The 26,636-nt window shown below is 38.0% G+C and overlaps 1 protein-coding gene across 4 annotated transcripts in view; it reads right to left on the reverse strand.

The window, feature by feature from the left end:
* The window catches only part of Phtf2 (putative homeodomain transcription factor 2), a 123,474-nt gene that overhangs the window by 88,127 nt on the left and 8,711 nt on the right, over positions 1–26,636 (reverse strand). For all 4 annotated transcript variants that reach the window (XR_003955706.1, NM_172992.3, XM_006535801.2 and 1 more), the window contains exon 2: positions 8,332–8,411. Coding sequence is in view for 2 of the 4 variants with exons in the window: in NM_172992.3 (NP_766580.3) it covers positions 8,332–8,376 (45 nt within the window). In the remaining 2 variants the exon portion in view is untranslated. The remainder of the gene's footprint in view (positions 1–8,331; positions 8,412–26,636) is intronic.

Here is a 26,636-nt window from a genome sequence, read left to right on the forward strand (position 1 = left end):
GGCATCAGAAGTTTGATATTTCAGAGCTCTCATTCACAAGTGAAGGTCATTTTTAACTCTATGAGAATCTTAATCCATCTAAAAGGATTCCAGCAATTTTGCGACAGCAATTCCTCGGACAATCTGGGCCAATATGAAAAGGTAGTCATGACAACAGGGAACCACATTTACAGCAGATGCAGCATGTATGTATGACACTATGATATCACATTATATATACACCATGAATTAATCTATAAATGATTAGAAAAGATGACATCACTATTTCTTTATATGCATAAAGAGCAAAATTCAGAAGTTAGGGCACTTAACCCTCACCTCACCCCACCCTACCCCCACACTTTTTAAAAAGGAGAACTTGCTCATTTGATGAAACTACTCAAAGGGCAAGGGCAAGGTGACAGAGGATTTGGGAACACAGCACTGTGCTGGCCTGCGGTCTCTCCTTCCCTATACCCCACCGCTCTTCATTCTTTCAGCTGCAGTTCTCACCAGGCTGTGGAACACACCCAGAGGCTCTTCTCAACTTTAGCCTATTACCTCCTTGACAGTCTTTTTCATCAACTGTAATTCTTTTAAATGTTTATATAATAGCTTGGGTTTTTGAACATCTGGACTGATCACTGTTGCCAGAGTAAAATACCATTTCTGGCTTTCTCTTAGCTACATACCCAACTCTCTCCCAATAGAAGGATTGTGTGTAACACACACATGGCCATTAGAGAAAATATTGAGTACTAGATGATATTTTAATTTCTTCTTATGTCACATCAGAAGTTGACTAATAGTAGTTTTAAGACTGCTTGCGGGCTGGCGAGATGGCTCAGTGGGTAAGAGCACCCGACTGCTCTTCCGAAGGTCCAGAGTTCAAATCCCAGCAACCACATGGTGGCTCACAACCATCCCCAACAAGATCTGACTCCCTCTTCTAGAGTGTCTGAAGACAGCTACAGTGTACTTACATATAATCAATAAATAAATCTTTAAAAAAAAAAAAAAAAAAAAAAGACTGCTTGCTCATATTGATTAAGCAATTCATACAATACTTCAAACCCTCTTAAAATTCATAATAAACTTATACCCTCACAACTTTAAAAGACCTGTCCAGTGTTAGTAGCTGCCACATACAAAAGGAGGACCAAAGCTCCAAGACTAAACATCTTCAGTATCACAAGCTAGGAAATCTCACAATGCAAACACAGATCCTGACTCTTTTTTTTTTAAAGATAGATTTATTTATTTATTTATTTATTTATTTATTTATTTATTATATCTAAGTACACTGTAGCTGTCTTCAGACACTCCAGAATGCACAATGCAAACACAGATCCTGACTCTTTTTTTTTTTTTAAGATAGATTTATTTATTTATTTATTTATTATATCTAAGTACACTGTAGCTGTCTTCAGACACTCCAGAAGAGGGCATCAGATCTCATTACCGATGGTTGTGAGCCACCATGTGGTTACTGAGATTTGAACTCTGGACCTTCGGAAGAGCTGTCGGCGCTCTTAACCACTGAGCCATCGTGCCAGCCCCAGATCCCGACTCTTAACAACAGTGTTGGAGGCCACAAAGATAGCCCGGAGGGGAAAGACAGTTGCTGCCCAAACATGGCAACCAGAGTTCAATCCCTGGGAGCTACACCATAATGGAAAGAACTGACTCCCACAGATTGTCCTCTGAGCTCCACATGCACACACATACCCACACACATACTCAATTACACTGTCTTTTCTCTATTATATGTATGTGTGTATATAACATATATATTTAATCATACTATAAACCTATTTGTTTTACATTACATTTTTAAGATTTTTTTTTTATTTTAGGTACTGAGTGTCTGCCTGCATGTGTGCATATACTACATGCAAGTGGAGTACCCACTGATGCCAGGAGAGAGTATGCCCTGGAGCTGGAGTTACCTAGGTGTGAGCTGCCATGTGGGAGCTGGGAATCAAACAGGTCCTCTGCAAAAGCAGAAAGCGCTCTTAGCCACTAGGCCATCTCTCTAGCCCCCTAGTTACATTAAAAAAAAATTGATGTATATTAAGAATATGGCGTAAGGAAAGAAAAAGAGAGACCACTTTTCTGTGGCTTAGTATGTCTTGTTCAGAAAGCCAGTTTGAGTGAATGTCTGAATAGCACTTTCAGCTTCAAGGAACTAAAATCTCCAATAGTATGAATGAATAATTTTTCAAGAATATTAATATGGTAGCCAGAAGTGGTGACTCCTGCCTTTAATGGCAGCCCTTGGGAGGCAGAGGCAAGCAGATCTGTTAGTCAGCCTGCTGTACATAGCAAGTTCTAGGCCGGTCAGGGTTGCAGAGTAAGAAGGTATCTCAGTAACTAACAGTAACAACATAAAATACAAGTGTAACATTATCTTGCACAAAGATCAAAAGTAGTACACTTTCAGTGGTAATCCTGTAGTTTAAATAAAAAGTTCAGGAAAAAAAATTTGTTCATCATTGAAATCAGCTATTATTAACTTGTTCACAAATTCCTATAGGAACAAGGTCACCATACAAAGCTGTGACAGCAGAATTTTATCCAACAGAAGTCCAAAGACAGGACCATCCTCCATGTCACTCACTCAGCTCACTTTGAAGTGCTTGGTACCCTCCCTCCCTTCCTCCCTTCTTCCTCCCTTTCTTCCTTCCTTCCCCCTTCCTTCCTTCCTTCCTTCTTCTTCCTCCCTCCCTCCTTCCTTCCTTCCTTCCTTTCGTTTTCTCTATTATTACTGCTGCTGGTTTTCTTTTTAAGAAATGGAAGCCTTTTCTTAGAAGACTTCCTTCATGTTTCATTTAGGCAAAATTGGGGCACATGTGCTGATCTAAACCAGACGCTGGCAGGGAAACAGAATGCCATCATCAGTTTAAAGAAATTGAGGTTTCCCTGCCCTGAGATTTTAGATAGTCAGCCTCTTAGTCTAGGGATTATGGTCAGTGAAAACTTCTAGGCAAACTGAAGCTCTTACAGCAGGGGGAAAGTCTTGAATGGAAAACCCAAAATATTCCAGTCCTCCATAGATCCTTTCTTCTCAAAGGAAAACAAGAGTCCAGAGGTGCCTCAGGTTGGTTCCCATAACACATATAACAGCCTATGTGGTAAAAAGAAGTGTTAACTCTAGAGAAGCAGAGAAGGAAAATGAAGCAGGCACATATTTCTGGTGGTACTCTGGCGTTAGGATTCAGTCAGTTCTGAGGTAAACCTCACCATTTTGCATGGTTTAGCATTTAAGCCAATACATTTCCCTCTCTTAGTTTGTGTTGGACTCATCTTACAAGAAAATCCTGACACAAGAAAGACGTTAAAAAAATAAATAATAGCAGTAGTTTTGGAAACTGACACCAGACACTCACTACTTCTTAATCATCTGTATGATGCTGTGCAAGTTAACCTGTTGTGGATTTGGTCTTATGCTTGTGTTATGTTAACTGGGTTCCCAAGACTGCAGGGAATCCACATGTAAGATGCTGAGGGTCCCTGGCCCGAGCTGGTTCTGATTTGTAAATAAAGTTGCCTACAGCCAATGGCTGGCCAGGGACACAGAGACAGAACTGTCAGATTGGCAGGCAAGGGGACCAGAACTGCCATGCTGGGGAAAGCACAGGATGAAGAGTCAGCCAACACATGTAAGTGCCAAGGAAGAGCAGCTTAGTCCTCCCTCCCCAATTGGGTCTAGGGCAGCAAAGATGGAATACAGGTTTCAGTAAGTAATAACTCAGGAGTGTTGGAGGGCAGGCGTTAGGAATATGGAAGTTTGGAATCGGCCCAGCCATTGAGCTAATTAAGGCATATTAAATATAAGGCTGTGTGTGTCTTTCATCCGAGAGCTACAAGATTGGGGTAGGTAGTGACTGCTGGGCGATTAAAAAGCAACTACAGCTAACTCGGAAATGCCTATACTTGTACTTATATACACACATGAAAACATTCACAGATGCCTATGTACATATGTGGCACATATGTACACATCACGACTTAACTAAGAAAGTAGAGGATCTAAAGTTCCCAAATATTTATAATTAACACCAGTTACAAATGATGTTCATGTTACTCGGGACAGTTTGTTTAAGTTAATAAATGAATCCCACACTTTGCTAACATTAGCCAACATTGGCCACAAAGCATTCATTCATCTGGGGGACTTGAGAGATGGCTTAGTAGTTAAATGTGTACACTGAGCTTGTAGAAGACTCGAGCTGAGTTCCTAGCACATACATCAATCAACTCAAAACCACTTACAGGGAGATACAATGACCTCTTCAGGCCTTCATGGGTACCACGCATGAGATACATATACAGACAAGAACATGCACATATAGAGAGACACATACACACACATAAAAATAAATCATTAAAACAACCACAAAAATTCAAACGTGTTTTACTGCCACTGTACTTCCTCAAAGTTTTAATTACCATATATTAGTAGTGCTTCTCTTTGTTATTTGTTTAGGGGTTATTTGTACATCAGCCTTCTTTTATACATTTGTCTTCTAAAATCAACCTCATTTTCTCTATTTTAACATGTATATTCATAAAACTTTATTATCACTGGATTTTTTAAAAAGTAATCCTTAGTGTGTCAATGAATTACCTGTGGATTGATATTTAGGATTCACTCCCAATGATAAGTAAGTCTCTAACTTCAGAAATAAGAAATACAAACATAAAAGAATAGTTCTGTTATAAAGAACATTCAACTGCCCATTATTAACCTGAAACTGTCTGGGTTCTCTCCTGTGGTCTTTTGTGTTGCATAAGCTGTACCTACAAGGTAACTGAAAAACTATTTTTTTTTTTTAGCAATAGGAACTTGCAAGTAGTTCATGATTATTACTATATAGCATTGAATAAAGGTTAAGAAATGATTGTAAGGAGCTTTAAAAATACCAAAGTAAACAATGCATAAAGGTCCCTCACATGTAATTTTTTTCCTGGAAACACTGATTATAGTTTAAAATGTTTTGTTTCACATCCTTCTGGAAATTTCACATCTGATATTAGAGTTCAAGTTCAAAACCACTCATAAGCTAAGTAATGCCTTTGGAGCTAATTAACCTTTAGTACTAAAACAAAAACACGAAAATGGGACCATTTTCCATGAGGGAAGAGTGACTCTAAGGTGCGTGGAACAACCAACAAATGAGGTAGACACACTCTGAATTTTATCTGGAGTAGTAATACCAATCTAAGTTGAATACTATTAATGATAGTCAGAAAAACAAACTATTATATATTAAAAGTTTTAAGTTATATAATCTAGGACATATTAGCCAGCATTCAAACCAATGTGACATTTCATATGTGTAAACATTATATATATTTTCCAAAAATTACATCCTTAGCTGCCATCACTACTTCAGAGGGAGTCATGATTGAAAATGTGCTGAGAACCATTATCTGGGCAATCTTAAAAAAGTGGCAATTGGAGCTCAAAGAAAGAATTGTCTGTGCTCAAATGATCAGCAAGCATCAAGTTCTTAAGGTTTCCGAAGCACTGCAAGCACTTTTAAAAGGCTCTTGTTTTAAAACAAACTTGTCTGAACAAAGACCTGTAAGGGGAACTCTCAAGGCATATTTCAATACACCCAACATTGGAAAGCATCCTGCAGGCGCACACACAATTCTAGGAAAATCATTCCCTAGGAAGCAAAATAAAGCGTACACATGAATGACTGCAACAAAAATAAATGTTACGGTTTCATCAGAAGCTTCAGAAAAGAATTTGAAAAACCAAGTCAAAAAATAAGTCATATACACTGGAAAATATCATTATAGTATTATTATAGGACACTGCTGTAAATCATACACACACACACACAGTCATATAAAGACATTAATTAGGGCTTTTAGTCATTGCTCAATAGTAGAACATTTAGAGATAGCTTATTAAAAACAACAATTTATCATACAGTCATAAATCAACAATAAAATGAGGAAGAGAGGATGAGTAGACAGTGTGACTTAAGGGCATCATTGCACTGTGTGACACGAGACTGTCTTCACGTACTATCAGCACTAAGGTGTTACAGGTCAGCTCTAGTTGTTTTTCCAAGTTAAGTCTATGAGAAGGCAAGCACAGTCACCAACCCAGGATATGATCTGCGGCTATTTTTATACAACACTGGCAGAGCTGAGTAACTGTAGCAACAACTTTATAAACTTAAAACACTAAGATCTATGTTCTCTAGCCCTCTGTAGAAAAGGCCTACCAATCTTAAACTTAGCACTATAAACACTATATGACCTTGCTTATCTACTTCTTATCCACCAAGGGCAAGATCCCCCAGAAGTAATTACAAAACTAAAATCCCATACCTGGAATTTGCAATCCCTCTCCGAAACCCCTATGAAGATGAAGAAAGGAAGGAAAGACGTTGAGAGTCAGTGAGTGATGACTAAACATGGCTGCCTCTGAGGAACAGAACTGAGGGACTAGGTCAAGAAAGCAGTAGCCTGGCGTGGTGGCGCACGCCTTTAATCCCAGCACTTGGGAGGCAGAGGCAGGCAGATTTCTGAGTTCGAGACCAGCCTGGTCTACAGAGTGAGTTCCAGGACAGCCAGAGCTACGCAGAGAAACTTTGTCTCAAAAAAACCAAATAAATAAATAAATAAATAAATAAATAAATAGGGGGAGCAAAAGGTACTACATTACTGGGGCTTCTTGTTTATTTATTTTTAATAATAAGTTTAATAATAAGCAACAATTTCTGAATGATTCATATGGTTTTCTTTAAAGAAACAATTTAAAGGTCAACTCCCTCATAGAAAATATGTGGTTAAATCTGTTGGAATAATTTTGGGACACATTTTTACAAGTGTTCTATAGAATTTTTAAGTTGCACACGTCCAAGACATCTAAATAAATTACCTCAGACAAGAGAAGTGTCATTCAGCTAAATATATGGGAGGATCCCAAACAAAGTTCATTTAGCCAAGTATGTTCTATAATCTTCAGTGAAATTCTAAATGGCCTACACTAAAAGCTAAAGAAAATGTTTGGAAACATTACTCTGATAAATAGAAATTAGAAAACTGTGGGAAAATGTATATATAGCTACATATACACACACACTTGTATATATAAATATCAACAAGTGTGTATATGTGTGTGTGTGTGTGTGTGTGTGTGTGTGTGTGTGTGTGTATGTATTTGTTTGCTGAGACTGGGTCTCATTGTGCAGCCATGGCAAACCTGAAACTTGCTATGTAGACCAGGCTGGTAGAGCACTCAGAGATCTTCCTCCCTCTGCCTCCCAAATGCAGGGATCAAAGGCAGGGGCCACCATGCCTAACTGAAAATAATTTTTAGAAGACAAGTTTAATCGATACACCTCAAAGTACCTTGTTTTGTGTGTGTGTGTGTGTGTATATACACGGATTTATCTAATTCTTTATTTCTACTTTCTTTGGGAATTTTTTGTTTAAGCTCATTAGAACTTTAAAGGTGGCACTACTACAGATCATGTCACGACATTCCAGTATCAATACTTCCAATGAAGAACTTCATATAGAAACCATGATATTATATTATCTGTACACCTGTGGTGTATTTTACCAAGAATTAAATAACATATTCTAAAGAGACTCAGTTCTCAGCCTTGTCACACTTCTACGGGATTTAATTATCACAGCACCAGTTCCGAAAGTTTAAAGCTTGCCTGGTTTGCTTCCAACAGCAGAAGCTTAAATACACAGTTACATTTGAATAAAACCCTTAGGGCCAAAGCACCATCAGGGTTCCAAGGGTTAAAAATGTAAATCAATGGCTGAATATCTGCCTTGTAAGTACAAAACGATGGGTTCAATAATGGGTATTCCCAAGAATAAAAAGAAATGCTTTAATATATAACAATAAATATAATTCACCACAAACACTAAAAACAAAAAATTTAAAACTAAGGTTATTAGACTTTTTACATAAGCTAAATTCTGACAATCTAGCATTCTTTCAGTTAAAACAAAAAGAGAAAAGAAAGCAATAAAACTTGGACTACTTTTGTATATTTCTACTTATATAAATCACCCTGAGACTTGCCATAGACTCTACATGGCAGTGATTAATCTAGTAGTCTACCTACTTTGAGATCTTAGGGTGAAAACTAGAAGACAGTGTTTTAGGTACTGTTTTTCCAATTTATTTAAAGATAACATAGGGAAAAAGAAAATCACAATAATATAATCTTCTGCCCCAAAAACCTATTTAGTCTTTACTTTTGGTAATACCTGGTTTAAACAGATAGCAAAAAATACACATTAATTCGTGATATTCAAACTCTTAAAAAGAAAAAAGAAAAGCTTTGACTATCAACTCACCTTCTTCTGATACCAGACTATAGCATCTGTGACTCTGGACGCCATTTATTCCATTGAGATCACACATTCGTCATTTTAAGCTGTACAAAGAGAAAAACATGCAAATAACTTTATTTCTACCATTCAGAAGGAGCCTAACAACATGCACACATACACTCTGGTTATTTGCAAAGTAAGCGGTGTATGCCTATACTTAGATTACACCCTTCCTCATTCCAATTTTAGCAGCAGGTTCTCTTAAGTAAACAAAAATCAGTTGTCATAATAAAGTTGTTTTTAGGTGGCTATAGTAATAAAATGTTCCTAGAAAATGAACTATTATCTAAGAAAAATAAATCTTTTAGATAAGTTTCAGAATATTCCAGGCTATACAGGCAATTTTATCCTTATAACTAATATGTAATAGGAACTAACTCACAGAGTAACAGGTTAATTTTTCTCTACTTTCTATCAAAGAACAAGCGTCAATTACTATTGCTAACAGATGTCTGGAAAGAAATGACTGAATTTTAAGTCTTGTATTTTTATAATAGAATCAAACTAACATCAAGACAAGCTTCTTAAACATTAAGCCAGTATCAGGGTTAATTACACAGAAATAATACCTATTAAGAACATGTCAGATATCACAGTTGTGGGTAATGAGAAATCTACATCTTTCTTATATTCATGTAAAACAGACAGTCCACTGCCCTCCAAAGACTTCACACTGACAGCAGCTAAAAGCAGGATGCTTTCCTGGTCATAAAACAGCCATGCTATAGATAGCACCTCTAACCTCTGCCGGATTCTGGGCAGAACGGTCATTACAAATCAGCATCCTCAAAGCCCACCTCAGGGAAATCAAGGGAGAAAAGCACTTTACATAGTCCATCCCACCACATGCAGATCTGCAGCTGTAGAAATGCTAGTTTGCCTTTATATGCCCCAATACAGGGGAATGCCAGGGCCAAGAAGCGGGAGTGGGTGGGTAGGGGAGCAGAGCGGAGGGAGGGTATGGGGAACTTTCAGGATAGCATTTGAAATGTATATAAAGAAAGTATCTAATAAAAAAAAGAAAAGAAAAGAAAAGAAAAGCTAGTTTGTCAAGGTAAACTAAACATCACCAATGTTACATGCTATTCTTGGGAGCGTGAAGGCTCCTTGAACATGCTAGGATTCAAATACTATAAAATTATTATCAAGTTCAAATGTGAAGTATAACCTCTAAAGCTTAAAGCAGAATTTACTTAATGCTTGTACTCTTGATAGCTGCAGACAAAATTATTTTATTACCTTTCCTAATATATCAATGACTGCACTTTTACTGGTCAAATCCAGACAAAGTACATTTTGAAATCACTGTCAAATCACCATACATATGGTTATAGTGAAACTTCCCATTTTGAATTATCCAATCAAGAAAATTTCCCCAAATTTTACCAAAACAAGAGATCTGAATTTAAATATTGGCTCTAATATCTCCTATTTAATACTGGAGAAGCCACTTAAGCTCCTCCAACTTTGGTTGCCTTCACTTATAACAGTGGGAGGGCCCAGCAGTGGTGGCGCACGCCTTTAATCCTAGGACTTGAGAGGCAGAGGCAGGTGGATTTCTGAGTTCGAGGCCAGCCTGGTCTACAGAATGAGTTCCAGGAAAGCCAGGGCTACACAGAGAAACCCTGTTTTGGAGGGGAGGGGTGGGGAAGGGAGGGGAGGGGAGGAACCAACCACCATAGGTATGCATAAATATTAATAAATAAATGGGCTTTAAAAAAATACATTGGGAGGAATGCTGGTGCCTACTTAGCCACTAGAGTTGTTGTGACCAACAAATGCATGAGATACTTACAAAAGAACACAACAGATAGTACAGCTCAATTATAATTCACTTTTTAAAAAGTTCTTCAGTTCAGTAAGAAGAAAATAGTTATAGTTTCCTTTAATGTGGAAAACAACTGAATGCTGTAATAGTTAGGTTTTGTTGACAACAAAAATAAGAGTAGCTACCTGGCTATCCTAAGATGACAATGTCAGTCTCAACTACATACATTTCATTTAGAGATGCTGACACTGTCCTCCTCTGAAGTCAGGTAATGATTACCTTCAGATCTCTTACCACTGGTTTTTGTTTGTGTTTTGTTTTTACAGAAGAGTTGCCTTATTGACTTAAAATCCCCTGTTTAGGTTTTAGTCTTAAGACGCCTCTGGGGTGAAATTCATTTCAAGAGTACTTTTACTCAAGAGTATGATTCTACTAAAGGTGTATTTACAACATTACACCCCTAAACTGTCTGTTCTGTCAAGACAACTGTATACACTTTGCAAGTGAACCATAATCTCCCATCATGCAAGTGATAATAAATGAATAAATGGTACAAAAGTTAGACAGCAAATTCTCACTCTACCCTTTTCATCCTACCCAAACCTTGTGGGAAAAATTCCAGATTATCTGTCGAAATAAGCATCCCATTTTCTACATATAAGAACATGAACAGGTTTTGGTGACCAAAACTACTTATTTATGTTGTATCTAATACACTTGGAGGATATATATATATGTGTGTGTGTGTGTGTGTGTGTGTGTGTGTGTGTGTGTGTGTATACAGAGACAGAGAGAGAGACAGACAGACAGACAGACATATAAATAATAGTACCGAGGGTCAGCAAGAGCATGACAACCTCAGTCCGAATCCTAGGATTCACGTGATAAAAGAGAGGATGGAGTCTAAGCAAGTTGTCCTTTGACATTTGCATATGTGCACCATGGCACATATATGTCCACACATATGCACAGACACAATAAACAAACAAACAATAGCAGTTAAACAAAACAAAGGGAAAATCCTCAATAAAGATAAGGATAACATCTGCCTCAAAATAAAAGAACCTAAACAGAAGCTTTCCGATTGTTTTCTTCTTGTATGTACACACAGACCACAATGTGTTTTCTTCTTCTTGTATGTACACACAGGCCACAATGTGTTTTCTTCTTCTTGTATGTACACACAGGCCACAATGTGTTTTCTTCTTCTTGTATGTACACACAGGCCACAATGTGTTTTCTTCTTCTTGTATGTACACACAGGCCACAATGTGTTTTCTTCTTCTTGTATGTACACACAGGCCACAATGTGTGTAGAGCAAGCCTCAACCTTTTCATGGGGCGTGGAACGGAACTCAGGTAGTCAGACTTGTATGGCAGTGCCTTGACCTGCTTCCCCATCCCAGCAGCCACAACATCAAACTGACTTAGTGAACAACACTTACAATAAATGTCAACTATCCAACAACTATTAGCTACATAAATATTCTCTACATTTTAGTTATATAGATCTACAGAATTGAAACCTTAATTTTCTGTTTTAAAGAAAATCCCCTTTTGTAAGGTATGAGCTCTACAAATTCATTTAATAGTTTTTCTAGTATCAACAACCTTTCTGAACACTGTGAGGTTCAGTCCTATTTTTAAACAGGTTATACAACATGCTGGGGCAGAGTTCTGAACCAAACACCTGACAAAGCACGCTCACAGTAAGTGAATTTCAGACAAGTAAAACTTAGCAAAAGCAAAAAGACTACAAATTTCAAACCAGTAAACAAAAGTAATTAATATACAACGAATGGTGCTGTGGATAACTAAAGCCTTTTGACTTTTATCCTATAACAAGTCCAAGCTTAAATGCTTATCATCTCTAGTGTAATTGTTTGTGTTAAATAACCTTGTTAATAATCAACTATATTCAGGTTACTGTACATGGAGGTAGAGGGAGATGAACAGGGAGCGCTAAAAGACTTACTAGGTACCCTGAATAAACAATCTGAACCTTTTGTGTGTAGAAGACCTCAGTGTAGATGTCTGCATCCATGTGTGTTTATGTGCATGCCAGAGGTCAACTCTCTCGCATCCACAATAGCGTCCTGGTTTGGTGACTGTATTGGGATGGATCCCCAGGTTGGGCAGTCTCTGGATGGCCTTTCCTTCAGTCTCTGCTCCACACTCTGTCTCTGTATTTCCTCCTGTGAGTATTTTGTTCACCCTTCTAAGAAGCACTGAAGCATCCACACTTTGGTCTTCCTTCTTCTTGGGCTTCATATGGTTTGTGAATTGAATCTTGGGTATTCCAAACCTTTGGGCTAACATCCACCGATCAATGAGTCCATACCATGTGTGTTCTTTCGTGACTGAGTTACCTCACTCAGGATGATATTTTCAAGTTCCATCCATTTGTCTGCAGATTTCATGAAGTCATTGTTTTTCATAGCTGAGTAGTACTCCATTGTGTAAATGTACCACATTTTCTGTATCACCACTTTATTTTTAAGACAGTGCCTCTCACTGAACCAGGAACTCACCAGTTCAGCAAGGCTGACTGGCTAACCAGCTCTAGGAATCCTCCTGTCTCTGCTCCCCAAAGCACTGAAGTGTCAGGAATGCTCCCCCACACCCAGCATGAACATGGGTGTTGGGAATCTGTTCTCAGCACCTCATAATTATGTGGCAAGACATCACCACCTAAGCCATTCTCTAGCCCACTAAATCTTTTTTGGATCAATCAACTACAAGGATGGGTATTACAGTAAGAATAAGATTTTAAAACTAGGGGTGGGTGGGTATGGGGGACTTTTGGTATAGCATTGGAAATGTAAATGAGCTAAATACCTAATAAAAAATGGAAAAAAAAAAGATTTTAAAACTATAGTGTTAACTGTAGGCATGACATTTTAACTTTGCTATAGATAGTATCAGTTAATTCTCTTTGTTACATAGGATTAATCACTGTTTCTATCAAAATATCTGAATTTTTCTTTATTACATTTTCACATTTATGATGCCAAAGGTTAGCCTACAATGAGATGGTGACTACAGAAGTCATGGTGGGTGCAGGGTGCTCTCACTGTAATAATGACCAGGAGGAAGATTCTTTGTACAGATCTACATGTTTTAAAAAGCGATTTTTAACTACTTTGAATTACTCTATGAATGGTCATATATTACCGTGCATTTCTCTTATTATTCTTGAACCAATTCACAGTCCAACATGCCCCTCATTATGCTCAGAAAACACACCATCTCACCTGACACTCGGCTTCTGCCTTTTATTCCTTTTATTCTTTGTTTGTTTGTTTGTTTGCTTATAGTCTATGTTTTATTATACACAAGAAATCTTCAAAATCCTGAGTGGCATGTGTTTAATTCTACCATTTGGAATTTAAAAACAAAAACAAAAACTTCAAGCCAAGCTTGTACATGGCTGTCTATAACTCAAGCAATTGGAAAGCTTAAGAAAGTAGAAACTGAGTGTGAGGCCAGCTGGGATACTTAGTGATTCTGAGGCTATCCTGGCTACATAACAAGACCCTCTCAAGAAAACAGAGAGAGAGAGAGCAGGAAAGATGGAGGAGAGGAGTTACCCCAGATTCAAGACTTACAAAAATGTCTTTGTGTGTGTGTGTGTGTGTTATTTTCTTATTTGTTTGACACAGGGTCTCAGTACACTCCCCTCTCCCACTCCACCCCCCGCCCCACATACACACACAGAGGAAGCTTAGTGCTTCTCTCCATCCTCCATCTTAACTCCAAAACAAAGGCTTCCTAAGGAACATGTGCTTACTGTCTCTTTGTCCACATTAATGAGGAAGTATGACATATAACTTGCAGACAGCAAGGCCGTACAGGCCACTTGGGGAAGAGAGGCCATGTTCTTCCTTTGCATCTCACTGGGCACCTACTATGTCTCTGCAGCAGAGGACATGGAGCAGAAGAACAAGCACCAGGAGAATTGTAGTTCAAACTTCAGGAAGGCCCGGGTACTGTTCAGTTACTGAGTTCTCTGCACCTACGCTTTTCACCAGCTCTAACCCTAGGTTCCACATAACAAAAGACTAAAAGACAGCAGCTTCAGTTATGTACGAGTTCCTCTAAATTATTTTACTAACATATCTAAAAATATTAGCTGAATCTATTTTACATATGGAATTTAACAGGGTACAAACTACTAGATGAATGTGTTTTAAAGAAAGTTTCTCCTCAGGCCCTATGGCCTCACTATTACTACCTTTCCTAATAACCTTTTATCACCCCTGTCTGGTCATAGAATAAAACTCGTAACTAACTACCTTAGAACTATATTCCAACCTCTATTGCCCTGCTCTAACCTATTAACCAACACTGCTGTTCAGTCCTCTCATCTTCTCTTGTTTCAACCATACCACACTTTTCTACCTCTGCCAAAATCCTATTTCCTCTTTACAAAGGGGCCTCCTATGCATTTCCCCTCATCCTTCCACTCAATACTTTGAAACTGTCTTTGTTCTGTGTTTCAATTACATCTATACTGTCCTGCATGTACTCTGCTGTACTTAGCTACATATGCTCCCCACCCCCAGTTCTAAATGTTAAGAAAAGTCCAATGCCTTTAAGTAACCATCCTATAACCTAGTGGACTCAACCTTCCTGATGCTGCGACCCTTGAATACAGTTCCTCATGTTGTGGTTATCCCAACCATAAAAGTATTTCATTGCTACTTCATAACTAAATTTTTCTACTGCTATGAATTATAATATAAATATCTGATATGCAGAATATCTGACATCTGTCCTGTGCAAGAGTTGTTTAACCTCCATAGGTGTCACGACCCACAGGTTGAGAACCACAGCTGTTACTTTTTGACTATATTAAACACTAAGGTTTAAAGAAATTTTGAAGTTAACAACAAAGCACCATCAAAAATGAATTTAAGGGCAAGAATAAAAAATAACTCATAAACCTCCCACAGTGCACAGAAACACATAGGCACACCTTTTCTTAATATTAAAAATTTTTTAAATATAATAAATATGGCTGATTTGCTGACGTATCATTCAATCATCCAATACAGAATAATCTGGAGCCTAAAAGGTCCAATGAAAAATTACTAAAACCCAGACTGAAGAGATGGCTCGCAGTTAAGAGCACTGACTACTCTTCCAGAGTTCCTGGGCTCAATTCCCAGCAGTCACATGGAGGCTCACAACCATCTGTAATGGGATGCCCTCCTCTGGTCTGTCTGAAGATAACTACAGTGTACTCATATGAATAAAAATAAATAAATTTTTTTAAAAAATCACTAAAACCTCTGAAGCCTAGACTAATTCTACTCATAAATGCTAAGTTTAACAGTTTCCTCTTCTTAAGATGGTAAGAAATGCTAAGAGTCAAATAAATTTCTTCACATTGATACTGAGGCCAGGGGAAAATGACTGACATCTACTGACGAAGGCGTACGGTGTGGACAGAGTGAAATCCAGCAGCGTGGTCTGTAAGTTGTGACTGTTTCATCTAAGTTTTTATGGTTTCATCTGGAATAAAGAAATTAAATGCTAAATTATATGCTTTAAAAAACTTACTTCAATTTTAGAATAGAAAATGGAATTTGAAAAAGTGATCTAAAAAACAGCTATCCATTCTTTCTTTTAACAATTCATAAAAGGAATGTTTAATTTTTAATTTCATGAACAGAACCAATGCACAATCAGTGCACTTCAGCGTGGAGGGTGATTTTACTCTAAGAAGAGAGAATCACAAGCAAGTCTGAGCTTGCATTAACAAAAACTCTGTGCTATTAAGAAATGTGACTCACACCTTTAATCCCAGCACAAGCAGAGGCAGGTGGATCTCTGTAAGTTCCAGGCCAGCCTGGTCTACAAAAAGCAAGTTAGAGGACAACAGAAACCCTGTCTCAAAAAACAAAAACAAGCAAACCCAAAAACAAACAAACAAAACAAAAAATAAACAAAACAAAGAAAAAAAATCTAGTATTCGGGCTGGAGAGATGGCTCAGAGGTTTAGGAACACTGACTGCTCTTTGGAAGGCCCTGAGTTTAAATCCCAGCAACCACATGGTAGCTCACAACCATCTGTAATGAGGTCTGACACCCTCATGGCCAGCCTCTACTCCTCTGCTGTTGCTACTACCCTCTCAAATCCCCTCCCCATGCCCAGAATAAACTCTATTCTATAATATTTATTTTCTAAAAAAGAAATCTAGCATTTAAAAGTTGTAAGCTTTTAGAAATTATATTTATTAAATGTATATGAATATTTTGTCTACATGCGAACCATGTGCATGCAGTACCAGAAAAGGGCGTGGAACCCCTGGAACTAGAGTTACAGTCAGCTGGGGGCCACCGTGTAGCACTGGGAACTGCTCTTAATTATTGAGCCCAAGAGTTTGGATCTTATTATTACTATGTAGGACTTCCATATGAGCACAATAAACCACTATGCATGCTCTTCAAAGTAACTTTTTATATTTGAGGGTTTCTTAATTTCAGCATGTTCTCAAAAATCCCCTACAATTCTTACTGTTCTTTGATGCATTTTGTTTTAAAGGCCTAAAATATCCATTAAATACCCAATTACAGTGTATATGATTAAGCATTTTGTGTTTTGATTGATGTGATTCATGGAAAACTCAATTATGAGATGTGATCCACTTTAAATGGTTTAACTACCTTATTTACCCACAAAAAAGTTCTATCATCAACCAAGCAAGCTTGATCCAAATCTACACATGATCTTACTGCTACCAACAAAAGCATTAACCAAATAAGCATTCCATGTGATTTTTCCATACTGTCAACAGAACTTCAACATTTTATTTAAATTTGGTTGCATTTAGAGATCAAAAATTACTGACCACACATTATGATCAAAATGCTTGGATAAACAAGAGTAGTACATAGTATACTCAGGTTTTAGTTAATAAGATTAAAAATGGGAGGGATGAAAGGTGGGTACAGTAGCTAGGAAAGTGTGATGGTTTGTATACGCTTGGCCCAGGGAGTTGCTCTATTAGGAAGTGTAGCCTTGTTGGAGTAGGTGTGTCATTTTGAGTGTGGGCTTTAAGACTCTCATCCTAGCTACATGGAAGCCAGTATTCTGCTAGCAGCCTACAGATGAAGATGTAGAACTCTCAGTTCCTCCTGTACCATGTCTGCCTGGATGCTCCCACCTTGGTGATAATGGACTGAACCTCTGAACCTGTAAGCCAGCCCCAATTAAATGTTGTCCTTACAAGAGTTGCCTTGGTCATGCATGGTGTCTGTTCACGGCAGTAAAACCTTAAGAGAGAAGTACCAGGGATTGGGGTATTGCTGTGATAAACCTCACCATGTTTTTGTTTGGAAGAATTTGGGGACTTTGGAATTGGAAAGCCATGAAATGTTTTAAGTGGCGCTTAATGAGCTTAATGAGCTTAATGGAAGACTGTTGCTGTGAGTGATTTGAGCCATGTTTCAGCCCTAGCAAGCAGCAGAACTTTGGCAGCTTTGGCCATTTGTCTCTGGCTAAATATTAGTCAAGAGAAGGAGACTACTGGGACAATCGATGCTGGTTAGCTGGAGCTAAGAAATTAGCAGTTATTAAGAAGAGACCGGCAACACTGAGGTGAAATCTTCTGGGAAGTATTTTCTGAGAGCACAAAGAAGCTGTGTTCCAGAGATAGTCAAAATTAACAGGAAGGAAGGGAAGTACTTAGGGAGTGAATTGCTTGCCCAACTGTGCTGAAGTAAAAGGTGAGGTTCTAAGATTCTGTGGCTCGAGCCCACTGAGGTACAGTTTTTCTATGCAGGAGCAACACAGGAACTTCCCTTGACTGTTCTGCTGCCTGCTTCCTCTGAGAATACTTACAGTTTCTTTTTGATTTACATTTCCTTAGTGTCATGGGACTAGAACTAACTGGAGCCTATCCACATGGCTCACTTTTCTTGCTCATTACTTTTGAAGTGTTTAGCATCACTGTAGATCACTGTCTCTCTCCATCCAGCCCTAGTCTTTCTCAACCCCTCACCATCTTCCAACATGCATTTCCCCCTTTGGTTTTACGGTAAGAAAATTCTGTGATCTTCTTTAGCATTTATTTAGAAATCCCTTCATTTTATTGTTAAGGTTTTTCACCTTTATTTTTGAAACAGTTCAGGTTACAGGCTGTTCTCAGTTTACTATGAAGATGACGATGACCTTGAACTTCTGATTGGCCTCCTCCGATGCTGGCATTAAGGAGATGCACCACCACACCCAGTTTGTATGAGGCTACAGCTCTTCCTAGGGCTAAGTGGTACCTCTTCAACCCATCTGTATTTACTTCTTGACATCTTTTTTTTTTCAATAAATATTTTATGCTACTGGCACAACTAAAGACAGTATAAACATTCTAAGACAGAATTATAAATTAGCAGCAGCTGTGCTTTGACTTCCGCTGTTTCTACCAGAAGGAAGTAAGTAAAAGACACAGGGTTTCCATTCTTGCTATAAATTCAAGACACTAAACAGCAACTACAGGGCTGTACATTAAGCGCTTGTGTAAAAATATTGTATAACACTTCAAAACCCTCCTCATTACTGTTTATTCTTGCTGCTTCTGCCAGTTCTGTGTGACACATAGGAACCAGTCAGCAAATATGAAAGCATACAGTACACTACCAACTCACCACACATCCAGCTACCACATGTCCTCCTGGCACATGCCCACATTCTCTAATTCCAGGACTACTCAGATTAATTTCTTATTTCTTCCTTTTCAGTATTAAAAAACAAAACAAAACAAAACAAAAAAACCCAAAACAAAAATCCTGACTTCATCACTTTAAAACCTCTAGGGATTCTGAGTGCCTGAAAGAAGAAGAAAAGTTTCCTCCGCTAGAAACATAAGGTCTTTCTTCTACAAACTGCCCATAGATCTATTGTAAACTCAGCACAACCACCTACCTCCTCATCTGCCAACTCACATGCATATTCTACACACATATAACATACACTACCATGCTTGCCTTCTAACCCTAATAGTTCATCTACCTAACAGCTTTTTCCTCCTCATCTATTTGACACATTCCTTTCAGATTCATCTTGGCCCAGATCATTCATTAACCTCTGAAAATATGATCAATAATGTTCCAATAATTGTATTACTACAAGAGTAATTTGTGTGTATGTGTTGGCATGGTATTTGTACGTTGTGTGTGAGCACATGTATGTGGGTGTGCATGCCTGTGCATGAAGAGGCCAGAGAGCACAGGCTGTCCTCCTGCTGTCATTCTCCGCCTGAGAATGTTATTCCTGGAGAAAGGGTGTCCTCTCACTGAACCTGGAGCTAAGGAGAAGACAGTAAACCCCAAAGATCCTCCTGCAAGTCTCCGCACACGCTGGGTAGGCTAGAGCACAGCAGACACAACCTGCTTTTGAAATGTAGCTACTGGCATCTGGACTCAGGTGCTTGTTCCTACACAGCAAACACTCTTACCCACTGAGCCATCTCACCAGCCACTATAAATAAAATTATTTATAAGATTAAATATTTCAAACTTTCAGGAGGAAAAAAATGCCAACTAAACATGAGCATCTGGCTTTACTCCCTTAAAAAACGTAGCTAAAATCAAAGCAAAATCATAAACATACAAGGCAGAGAAGATCACCAAAATGAACTGTGAAAGATGCATGACTAGTGACTGAATACAGAGATCTGAGGACAGCAGAGCATCACAAGCAGAAAGGAAAGTGCTGGCCCAATGTATCCCATATCAATAAAACAGGTCAGCTGACTGGATGATCCCACTAGGATGCACAGTCAAGTGGTGAGTGCCATCTTTAAGAAGACTAGGTGAAAATTGTTAAGTTGTTTACTTTCCAATTCAATGTTAATGAGTATCTCTCTGACTCTACAGACAACTCAAAGTCAGAATGTATCTATCTCTCGAGTGTGTTGACAGCCCAAGTCTTTCCCATTCAGGTTCCCTTCCTCTACAAATAAAATCTCTTTCCTAGAATTGAGTTAACCAATAAAACAATCTTTTTGTGTCAAGAATGTCTACTAGGGGCTGGAGGGATGGCTCAGTGGTTAAGAGCACTGACTGCTCTTCCGGAGGTCCTGAGTTCAAACCCCAGCAACCACATGGTGGCTCACCACCATCCATAATGAGATCTGATGCCCTGTTCTGGTGTGTCTGATGACAGCCACAGTGTACTTACATATAATAAATAAATCTTTGGGTTGGAGCGAATGGGGCAGAGTGAGAGGAAAAAAAAAAAGAAAAATAAAGAATGTCTACTCATCTCAGGAACAGTGGAGTTAGTTCTTTCTTTTCAGAACTGATAAATGAGCCCAGGGCTCAGTGAACTGAACTCCAGCTCCCCTCCTCATTTTCCTGTAACAGGATCCCATAAACCTCAAACCTGAAATGCACCATAGCAGGTCTCCCAAATAGCTGGTATTGTAAATAACCACACTCAGCTTTACAGTTTCTTTTAAGAACAATGATGAGGCTATGTAGCCAAGACTATATGCCCCGCCTTCTCCTCTCTTTGTTTTCTGTTTGTTTTTTGAGACAATGTTTCTCTGTGTAGCCCTGGCTGTCCTGGAACTCATTCTATAGTCCAGGCTGGTCTTGAACTCAGAATCTTCCTGCCTCTGGGTGTGTGCACCTCTGCCCTGTCTTTATTTTTAATAGCCATGACACCAGTCAACTCAATATCCCTTTCTGAAAAGTAAATGTACACTATACATACCCCTCTACATATACGTTTGACTATGTCCACTGTGTGCACCTAGAAGCAATTAATTCCTTAGTAGCAATAAGATGTCTAACATGAAAATGTCTAAATCCATTTCACATTCCTTAGAGAAATACTTGATCCCAACAGGACAGTCAGTTTTAAATGATCCTAAACTATCTTGCTGACTCAGAAAATAAGAAAATGCTCAAAGACTCACAAGAACATTGGTAAATTAGCCACCAATGAGTCTATACTAATACTGAATGAATGAATGATTGAGTATCAAAGAGAAATTTTACTTTATTACGAGAAATTAGATCCAGGCAAGTTAGATCCGTGGTTAAAAGATGCTTGCCACCAAGCCTGAGAACTGCAGGCTGACCCCTGGGACACAGACTTTAGTAAAGGAAAGGATCCACGCTCATGGGCTGTCCTGACCGCCACATGTACACCACTCCTAGCATATGAGATATATGAGTGAATGTAATTTAAAACTAAAGCCACTACTAAACTTTGATAAACATAAGTCAGAGAACTGGAAAAAATACCATTTGTCAACTATTTTAAAATAGTAAAGAATAACCACTATTAAAACAAATAAGTATGTTCAAGAGTAATAAAATAATGATACAATCTCAAAACAATTCTAAAAAAAGATACTTAGTAGTTGTGAAGACTAGGAGTGGAAGGAAAGGGTGGGAAGCTAGGAGGGACAAACTAATGTAGAAAAATATTCTACAAAATAACTGGCCTCAATGCTTTAAAAATGTCAATCATGAAATACAAATATAGGCTCAGGAACATCCTGTTGTTTAAGGGAAAGCAGAGACATGACAATTAAATACAACGTGATCCTGATCCTTCTTTTGCTCTAAAACACACACTATGGTAACTAGTGAAATATGAACATTTGTACATTAAAAAAATATTTAAAATGTTAGTTTACAGACTTTGATCATCTTATACATATCATGTCTGGTAAGATCTTGGATGTAAGACTTACAAGCAAGACAAACTGCACAGTACAAGAATCAAGACCACAACTGCACTAACATGCTAAAGTTAAGAAATATAGAAAGATGCAAAAACAGGATATCAAAAACTGTAAAATAAAAAGAAATAAAAATGGTTTTCATATTAGTATTTTTCTCCTTCTTCAATCAATTTCTTCTATTATTTATGACCATACTAAAAGTGCTATCATTTCAAAATAGCTGGTTACAATCAAATATTGTTTCTATTAGCCTCAGCTACCACAAAAGAAAAATCTACAGTGTAAAAACAAAACAAATAAGCAAGCAATCTAGAGCAGACTAAATCCTATAACCATAAAGGAAAACAGCAAGAAAAGCAAAGAAGGTGATACAACAAAACTAGCAAAGGTTACTGGTGTGGTCTCTAAGCAACAGGGAAGGCCTTACCTATTTAACTATCTGTTGGAAAATGGATTAAATTCTCCATGCATATATACATAGAGTAACTGTCTGCTGCTTCAAGGACCTCACTTAACCTCAAGGGACAGAGACTAAAGGGGAGGATTCCATGCCAATAGAATTCTAAAGAGGCAGGCGGATTTCTGAGTTCGAGGCCACCCTGGTCTGCAGAGTGAGTTTCAGGACAGCCAGGGCTACACAAGAAACCCTGTAAAAAATAAAAAATAAAAATAAATAAATAAATAAATAAATAATCCTAAAAATGTAGAAGTAATATATTTGATTAATCTGGGTATAATTTGAATAATTTAGTCTCAAAAACAAACAAACAACACTAGTAAGCTGTAATATACTTTTAAACTACTCCTTTTACAGGGCTGGAGAAATGACTCAGCAATTGAAAGCATTGGCTGTTCTTGCAGAGGACCTGGGTTCAATTCTCAGCACCCAAATGGCAGCTCACAACCATGTGTAACTCCACTCCCAGGGAGATCTGACACTCATCTAGTAACCAAGAGCACCAGGCACAGATGTGGTCCACACACATACACGTAAGCAAAACACTCATATACATAAAATAAAAGTAAATAAATCTTGGAAGAAGAGGAGGAAGAAGAGGAGAGGGGGGAGGGTGGGAGAGAGGAAAGTAAGGAGGGAGAGAGGAAGGGAGGGAAGGAGGGAGGGAGAAAGGAAGGGAGGAAAGGAGGGAGAAAGAAAGGGAGGGAAAAAGAGAGGGAGGCAGAGAGAATTAACTGGTGGAGATGAACAGTACCACACTCAGTCAGCCTGGTATCTGCTATACTCTGGCTAATGTCCTCTGAGATTTATTATAACAACACTAATAATGACACTTTGGTTTTTTCCATGTAACTTCTTACTTCAAAACTCTATACATAAATTACATGCTATGGGGCTGAAGCCATGAATCAGCAGTTAAGAGAACTGGAGGCTCTTCTAGAGGAGCAGCATTCATAGCAACTTAAAACTATCTTTAAATCCTGTCCTAGGGGAGCCAACATCTTCAAGGTTCTGCAACTACTATTCCCATATGTACAGTCAGGAATTCACTACACAGAGCAACCCTGTCTCACAAAATCAAAACGAACGAACGAACGAACGAAAAGAAAAGAAAAGAAAAGAAAAGAAGAGAAAAGAATGCTTAATAATATTTAAAATGATACAAAGAAAATACAGATGGAAACAACATAAAGTACTCAACTGTCTAGCATTCAGACAAAATTTACAAGCTGTAGCAATGAGGAAAAAAAAAAACAAAAGTAAGGAAGATGACAAGATTTGTAAACAAGATTATTAAAATGTATAGTTTTTTGGTTTGGTTTGGGGTTCTTGTTTTGTTTTGTTTTGTTTTTCCAGACAGGGTTTCAAAAACTCACTTTGTAGACCAGGCTGGCCTCGAACTCAGAAATCCGCCTGCCTCTGCCTCCTGAGTGCTGGGATTAAAGGTGTGTACCACAAAATGTATAGTTTTGATACAAATTAATTTAGTACAAAATAGCTATACAAAACATTGCTGGAAGAAATCAGAAATTTGAAAAAAAAAAAAAACATTTTATGTTCCTTGATTGAAAGACTTGATGCCATTATGTACACAATATCCAAAATAATCTACAGATACAATGTAACACCTATTAAAATTCCAATGGCATGTTTTGCAGATACAGAAATTTTTACAGTAAAATTTATATTGAATTTTACAGGGCCTGAAAAAAACAGTTTGATCTGTAAGATTCAAACTTCCTGATTATAAAATAAATTGCAAAGCTATAATGAAAACAGTTTGGTACTGACAAAAAGGTAAAACGACAAATGAAACAGAATTAAGACTTCAAGAGCATGGTCTAATAATCTTTAACAAAGAAAGTAAGATCACTCAATGGCAGAAGGACAAACTCTTCCATCACACATACTAGTCTGAAATATAGGGATCTGTATACCATTGTTTTACATTATATACTAAAATTACTTCAAAATTAATTGAAGAGTTAAACGCAGGTCCTTAGATTATAAACTATGTAGGAAAAAGCACAGAAGTAGTACTTCCCGGCACTGGGGAAGGGTGCAGTTCAATAGGAGTGGCTCCCCATCAGTAACAGCACTTGTGGCATGGTCAAAAGCCAAAGCTTCACTCCCTCCATCCAAACCAAAAGGTTGTCAGACATAAGAAGCTAACAGAATTCAGCAGCAGAAACTTGGCACTATGGCAACTATGACTGTAAGGCCTTCAAGCAAAATGAAAATGACATCAAATACAAAACTATGACTACTGAAAAAAACGTAAGAGCTCTGAAAATAGTGAATAAATTTAAGAACCCTTTCCCCCTAAATGTTCTATATATTTAACAAAATTGAAAGAAAAAAAAAAAAGCTACAAAAATACTTTGTTTTGTTTTTCAAGAAAGTTTCTCTTTGTAGCCCTGGCTGTCATGGAGCCCAGTCTGTAGACCGTGCTGGCCTTGAACTCATAGGAGTTCTCTCTGCCTCGAGTGCTGGGATCAAAGGTAGGGGTGTGACACCACAGCCCAGTGAGCATACCAAGTTTAAAAGAGAACCAGAATGTGGTATTTCTCAATATAAAACATTGTTTACTTAAACATAAGTTACACACTATCCAATACAAACAAACAATGACAATGACAATAGCTGATCTACAAGGCAAAAAAGAACAAATAAAACAAACAGCAAGATGTCAGACTTAGTAGCAGAGTTTAAGAAGCAAAGGCAGAGTGACCTCTGTGAGTTCCAGGTCAGGCAGTACTACACAGTGAGACCCTGTCTCAATAAACAAGTTGGTAGACTTAAACTATCACATTAAATGTAAATGGAACAAATTAATTAGGAGAAATGATAAAGTGGATTCTGAAATGCAAGCCAAAGTTAAATGTTATCACCTGGAGCTCATTTAGACATTTAAGTCTCTGGGCCTGGTGTGTGCTGGCCAGCCAATTTAACCAACTGGTGGGCTCAAAAGAGACACTGCCTCAAAGAACAGGGTGAAAAAGTTATTGAGAAAAACAGCTGACAATGACCTCTGGCATCCACATGCACGTAAGCATACACACAACACATACATCTATCTATACATATATGCACAAATTAATAAGTAAATCATAAAAATTAAAACAATATACTATGCTAACAGTAATCAAAAGAAGCTCAAAGGCCATGTAAAGTAGGTTTCAGTCCAAAGTATATCACCAGAAATAAGAGGTGCAATTATATAATATAGAGTAAAGGACTCTAATTCACTGAGAGATCATACGATCCAAAGTATGAATACATGCAGTACAAGAATTTCAAAATGTATTTAGGAAAAACTGAAAGAAGTGCTAGGAAATCAATCAGTCCACAGATAAAGAAAACAAGTAGAGAGAGGGGAAAAAAAAATCAAAGAATATTAAAGAGTTAATGCTATCAATCAATTTAACTTCATTAGAATTCCCGGGATTCTTTTCAAGAGCACGTGAATCATTTAAGACAGAGCTCTGCCAGTGTGGTGGCACACAGTGTGGTGGCACACATAGGTACTTTTGGCCCTTGGGATGACAGTCAGAAGGGTTACCACAAGTTTCAGTGTGGACAGAGCTACAAAATCAGACCATCTCAAAAACAAAATTAACCCATAATAAGCAGACAGATGGACAGACCATATCAAGGGTTAATAAAATAAGTCTTCTTAAGTTTAAAATGGGACCAGCAAGATAACTCACCAGGTGAAAGTGCTTTCCAACAAACCTGACAGCCTGCATTTAATCCCCGGAACTCAGGGAAAGGGAAAAACAAAACCCTCCAAGCTGTCCTCTGACATCCACACATAAGCCACAGCACGTACACAGTGCCCATGTGTCCTTGAGGGCAGCACACATACATACACATGCAAGCACAAATATACACAAAGATAAATGAATATTAACTTTTTCAATAAAAAAAGATATACCAAGATCTGTATAATCAAAAAGTGAAATAATCAAAGTAGTATTTAGAGGAGCTAATGAAATGAGCAGTTCATAAAAAAGTAAATGGCCAATAAATGTATGAAAAAATCTCTCATTTCACTAGCCATCAAATCAAAATTGCAAATGCAAAGTAAAACCACAGTGAGAGTCTCCCTTGTTCCAGTCATCACCTCAGTTAAGAAGACAAGTAACAACTGCAGGTAAGGCTGCAGACAAATGGGAACCTTGAATGACAGTGGGCATGTAAGCTGGCACACAGCCACTGTGGAGGTCTGTGGAGAGGTTTCATAAAAACACAGCAGCAGATCTTCTATGAGTCAGCTCTATGACTCCTGGGTATATATATACCCATAGGACTCCAAGCCAATAAATCACACAGATCCTTG

Source organism: Mus musculus, chromosome 5 (genome assembly GCF_000001635.26).
Source record: "Mus musculus strain C57BL/6J chromosome 5, GRCm38.p6 C57BL/6J".
In the NCBI taxonomy this organism is placed as follows: domain Eukaryota; kingdom Metazoa; phylum Chordata; class Mammalia; order Rodentia; family Muridae; genus Mus; species Mus musculus.